The sequence below is a fragment of the Tupaia chinensis genome, unplaced genomic scaffold, assembly GCF_000334495.1.
Source record: "Tupaia chinensis unplaced genomic scaffold, TupChi_1.0 Scaffold000610_1, whole genome shotgun sequence".
Taxonomy (NCBI): domain Eukaryota; kingdom Metazoa; phylum Chordata; class Mammalia; order Scandentia; family Tupaiidae; genus Tupaia; species Tupaia belangeri.
Window position 1 is genome coordinate 3,439,686 of NW_006160129.1, and position 5,896 is coordinate 3,445,581.

At 52.7% G+C, this 5,896-nt stretch overlaps 1 protein-coding gene across 1 annotated transcript in view; it reads right to left on the minus strand.

Moving 5' to 3' along the window:
- Positions 1-5,896, minus strand: part of LOC102467684 (plexin-A4) — a gene marked incomplete at its 5' end in the record, with an annotated part of 128,583 nt that overhangs the window by 82,179 nt on the left and 40,508 nt on the right. Inside the window, 2 exons of the mRNA XM_006158849.2 lie at positions 890-1,080; positions 1,539-1,635. Of these exons, the coding sequence (XP_006158911.1) occupies positions 890-1,080; positions 1,539-1,635 (288 nt within the window). The remainder of the gene's footprint in view (positions 1-889; positions 1,081-1,538; positions 1,636-5,896) is intronic.

Genomic DNA, 5,896 nt, shown 5'->3' on the forward strand with positions numbered 1-5,896 from the left:
CCCGGGGTTCTGCTGAACTGTGTTCAAACCCATTTCTGCCATTTTACAGCTTAGGTTGGGCTTTGGGTATGTCCTGAGGCCTCTCTACTGTGATCTTCTCCACTTTCCCAGGGCTGGGCTGTGCTCTCTGTGCCTGGTGTAGCCTCCATGTACAGGCAGAGCTTGGTGAGGCTTGATAGAGCATCAGAGAGTCTTAGAATTGGGGCCTTCATAGAGGCACAGAATGTGAGTAGCAAGGACTGAGTCCTTGTCCATGGAGCTCATGGAGAGGCTCCAATAGGGTAGTCAGACCTTCTCTGCTTCCAAACTCCCTCGGTAAGGGGTCTCTGAACCAAGCTTAAAGCTATCATTGTAAATTCATGTGGTGAGATTTGGTGTGATGGAATTAGGAGGATGAAAACTTCATCTGATTATGGTGTTGAAAGGTGGAGCCTTTGGGAGATTAGTCTTAAGGTCATCAGGGTAGGGCTCCCATGACTGAGTCTTGGTGGACTTATAAGGAGGGAGAGTGAGGCAGACACTCTACCCTGCTCTTATTTTTGGGATGTGATGCCTTGAAACTCTGCAAGGTGCCCACCAGAAGTGGTCCCTGGATCATGGATCTCCATATTGTAAGCTGAACAAACTTCTGTTTTCATAAATCACCCAGGGGCCTCAACTACCTTGCTTGCTCAAGGGTATTTTCTGTTATTAGCAATGGAATGGGCTAAAATGCCAAGCTTCCAGAAAAAGCTGTGAAGGACAATGAGGATGCTGCCCAGCCAGGTGGAACATTGAGTCCACCAGGTACCCTCCAAGGTGACCAATGCCATGGCCAGGCTGGGTTCTCAGGCCCCAGCCCCCTGGGAGGGCACACACTGCTCAGCAGCCTGGAGCATGTCCCACTTACCTCTGTGATGCGTGGGTTGGTGCACTTGCTGTTGGGGCCCGACAGCTCCAGCCACCGGCTCTCATGGGCAGGGCAGTGCTGACGCAGTGTGCACTGGCTGGGGCCTTGGCACCAGCCACACTCGAACTCTGGGTCAGCCTTGAGGCACAGCCCGCAGCTCTCACGCATGGCTCCGCACTTATAGAGGTGAACTGCAGAGGACAGAGGGCCACAGGTGCTTTGGGATGTGGGTGGAGGCTGCGAGAGCTGATGAGAGGAACGAGGCACACGGTCTGGGATGATGGGACACAAGGCAGCTTTGGCCCTTGAGCCATTCTGATACAGAGAAGACCAAACAGGAACTCAAGGCCTGAGCAGAGGAATGGGACAGGAAGCCCCGAGTCTCCATCCACTCTCAGCAGTCCTTCCCAGCAGAAGCTCCCCTCTCAGAGGCTACCAGTCCATGCCCAGCCATGCTGAGCTCATGGCTAAGAAGTAATAGGCAATGTGGATGGTACAGGGCCTGGGAAGGAGGGCTCAGAGTCAGGGTGAGAGGGTCAGCCACTAGGAAGTGCTGAGAGGAATGACATTGCCAAGGAATGTGGGACTGGGGGCTGTAGGTTCCCTCTCATACTCCCATCTTTCCCGCCAGGCCCCAGCCTTTGCTCACCTTTATTCTGAGCTGGGTTGTCGATGTTGAAGTGCCCGTTCCACACCACCGTCAACTCTACAGGCAGGTTGTTGATCTCCATCCCTTCATAGGAATACTGTGTCAGGTGGGGCAAGAGGAAAGAAAACACTGGGTTACAGAGCTTTCTAGAAGGATTCAGTCCAGCAAAGTACTGGCCAAGGCTGCACCTGTGTGCGTGTGTCTGTACACACATGCACATGTGTGTGGACAGGGAGAGGACTTGCACATCAGCGAATGGGCAAAGAGGGTCTAGAAGCTAAAGCAGGGATGGAACTGTGTACCATCTGCATGGATGCTGGTCCACAGAGCACATTGGAGCAAGCCTCTCCTTGACCTCCTCTGGGCCTCGGCCATGAGGAGGCTGCAGGCAGGAGACCTTTTCCCACACAGCTGGGCTTTTCCCAAGAAGCTGAACTCAAGGAATAGCCCACTTTCTCCCTGACAGCTCAGGGAACCCTGGCTGGTAGGCTCTGCCTGACTCTCAGTTTACTGGAGAGCTTTAATTTCTAGGAGATGCGCAAGGTAGGTGGACCCTTTATCAGAGACCTGAAGAGGGATGATCAGTTCCCAAGCAGGGGTGTGGTTGCACAGAGTACGAATGAAGGGGTATACTCTCAGGGTGGGTGGAGGGAGGCCAGGGGGAGTAGGAGAGAAAAGGACTAGATGGGAGCTAGGAGATGAAGTGAGAGATCTCAAGGGGACCTGGGAGTCTGGGACTGGACTGGAGACTGAGGGCATTTGCTTCTCAAGTGTACGGGCCCAGCTGCTGCACTGCATCCTTTGTGTTGGGGGTTGTCTAGGCCTGTGTGGGGTCCCCTCTGGGTCCTGCTGACTCTCCTATCTTCAGGACTCTGATGCCCACCTGGCCAGGTCCAGGCTAAGACATGGGAATGGAGGGCAGGGAGAGTGGGGAGGCACTGGTTTGGGTGCAGGGGTTGGTCTCGGCATGCCAGTCCTGACCTGCCTTCTGAGAACAGATGCTCCAGTCTCCAGGGGACCAGGGTGAATAGAGGGTGCTCAGGGCCTGCCCGGGGCAGCACTTCCAATGCCTACCTAGTGATTTTCTCATTATTCACCAGACTCTGCCTGCCACAGGGGAAAGGATGGGTGGAATTGAGACAGGTTTTCTGTTCAGGAAGCACTGAGGGCTGGAAATTTGTTGGAAGGGGTTACTCCAGGGGACTTGGTTTGCAGTTGAGTTGGCAAAGCTGAAAGGCTCTTTTAGCTCAGACTTGAAACCTAGAGGGGCTGGGCTGTGCAACTGTGGGACCACAGTGGTTTGAATATCAAAGGAGGCCACTAATGCTGTCCCTGCTCCAAGCTGGCCACAGCACCTTCTCCATGAGGGAAAAGAGTCACAGAGCATCTGAAATTCATGATCTGAGAAGAACCTCAGAGGTCTCAGCCTCTGGGCAGAAAGAGGGGTGTGGCCTATTGAGAAAGTGCCTGCAGGTGTTATAATTCTCAAGCCAAGAAACCCACCCACCTGAGCTCCTGAGTTCCAGGATGTGCTCCAATGAGAACACGCTGCAACCCTGTCCTCAAACAGTAGCACATGTAGGACGCGTGTCCGTGCTCTTTCAGGCTCTACCCTAGGGCCCCCAGACTCTATTTCACTCCCTGGCAAGCAGCACACACCCAGGCCAGGGAGGCATATCCAATGTTCTTCCCATAGTGGATGTGGTTTGCACTGCGCCATACACACTCACAGAGTCTCATGGCTGATGCCACCTGGGCCAGGACAGGGCTCAGGGAATAAAACTAAGCTTCCTAGCCTTGCAGAAACAACAGCAGCTCAGCAGTAAACGGCTCAGAGATTAAACCTCTGCGTCTGGGTCATGCTGGGTGGTCCCAAATTATCCTGAGTTTTCCCACAAAATCTCTTCTGCTTTAGATTGGTGGTGCTCAGGGTGGTGTGTGGACCCCTTTTGTCAGAATCTTCCAGGGGACCTACTACAAAGCAGCTTCCAGGGCCCCACTTCGGACTGCCAAATTGGACTCCCTGGAGTTGGGGAGCATGTAGAAAGAGGTATTCTGTGATTCTTGTGCTGGTTAAGGTTCAAGAATCCCCACTGGCTGCTGGCAGCCGGGAGGCAGTGGACTGTCCCGCTGGGGGAGAGGTGTGTAGGGTGTGGTCCCCTGACATGAGAGAGCAAGCCGGAATAGTTCCTCCCTTCTCATTTCTTCCTCTAGCAAGGCCCTGGTTCCTCCCATCTTCTTCATCTCCCTTCTCAAAGGTCTCTGTGGGTAAAAGCGGTCTGTCCGTTCAGGCTAGGAAAAACTCTGGGCAAGGCTAGTTTTTCCAACCCAGGCTGAGCACCATCCAATGACCATCCAAGCACTGTCCAATCACTTGGGGTCAGAGTCCAGTTTCTACCAGGAAAGCTGATGGTGGCTGAGATGAGTGGGGGCCTAGGTCCTGCCTCTTAGATTGGGTCTGGCCAGGACCCAAACTGGAAGCAGCAGGTGGTTACTAAGGGTGAGTTAGCCAAAGGATTATTTCAGAAAGGACCTGAAATTCCCCAGAGAGGAAGGCAAGAAGTTCTGCGTGTGTACATGTGTGAGTATCTATGTGCACAAATATGTTTACATGCATGCCGACTTGAGAAGAGGTTAGTGTACATAGCTGCATTTCTGTATGTTCATAAATGTGAGCATGCACATGCACACGCACGCACACACACGCAGTGCATGCACATGCATGCGCACACACACACATAGCCAAGAAGTGGTTCTGCCAGTTGTCAGCTACATGAATGTGAGCAAATGAGTCAAGTCTCAGTTTCCTAGTTGGTAAAATGGAAATTAAACAGCAGCACACACCTCACGGATTATAGGGAGGATCTGCGATAATGCAACAGCGCCTGAGCACAGGGTCCATCACATTGTCTGAGCATTTCCACATCGCTGTGTATTTTCATCTCTGTGGATATTCTTGGGGATGCCATGCAACACTGTCTTTGTGTTCCCTGTGTTTATGTTTATGTGAATACAGCAGCCATGGATTGAATGTTTATGTGCCAGACACTTGGGACATATGGGGAGGGATACATATGAGAAAGCTTACGTGTTCTGGTGTGCATGCGTGCGTGTGCGTGCATACTTGAATTTTCCTATTGGAAAAATAGAAAATAAAAAAAGACTAAAGATCACATATGCTGGGCATTGCTTTCTCTTTCTCTCTTGCATTCCTGGGATCACAACTATGAAAAATTATGAAATCATTAACCTTGGGCACTCCCCATCACCCTCCTCTGTCTCTAGGGAAGCTACTATCGTCCAGTGGATGACCTAAGTCACTCACTGGGGTGGGGGATGGGGGCGCACAGGCTGGGGCTCTCAGTCTCTTCCAACAGCTAGGGAGCCTGGACTACTGGCTCCCATCCCCCAGGACACCCCCACCTCTGCCCCACTTAGCATTTATATAGCTCTCTGTAATCAGCGGACAGTTCATCTGCACAAAGCTAAACACTGGCCGAGATTGGGTTATAGGCTCCTGGGGGCCTGGGGGTTAAGCGTCTCAATCAAGGTCTGGCACATCTCGGCTAGGCTAATGAATGGCTTTAGCCATTACCTTGGGTGAGTATGAACCTCATCTCCTCCTAAAGCAAGGGGAAGACCTCTACATAATTGACACGTCCTTTCCTCCAACCATTCTGGGGGCCCAAATGCTGAGATACTTTGCTTGGAAATGCTGTCATTTGGGCGAATGAATCTGAATGACGTAACCCCACATGGGAAGTGGTCTCGCATACTGTGTCCACCTCCAGGGCTCCAGAGGGCTCAGCAGGCCCTTTGCTTGCTGAGTTCTAGTGACAAATTCTCTTTTCATCCTTCTCCCCACCCCTGCTTTGCAGGTGGTGAATTAAAACCCAAGAGAAAACATGAGGGCAGCATGGGTCTATGGATCCAGGGCCTGGAGCCTCTGTTCCTCCCGGCCAGCCCTCTGGTCAGCAGGTGCCCTTCGCAGCCCACTCACTTCGTGATTGCCAGCGACTGAGAGGTGCGTGCCGGACACTATTATTAGCAGCACTTGACATTTTCCTGGAGCCTTGGTCTAAAGTAGGCCATGATACCCACGGTTCTCCCAGGCTGCTGTGTGAGTATGCCTTGTTCTCCTCCACCAGCCCCGCAGGGCTGCAGCCACAGCCCAAGCCTGCCCCCAATAGCGGGGCTGGAAACCACCCCACCTGCCACCCAGCATGGTGTCATGCCTACGCCGAGCTTCCCTGTGTCTCTCTTTTCCTCTCTACTTCTCTGTGACCTCTTTGTCACTGACCTCCTTCTGCCATCACAGACCCAGAGGTTTCCCTGTTAGGCCCTTCCCCCACTCTTTC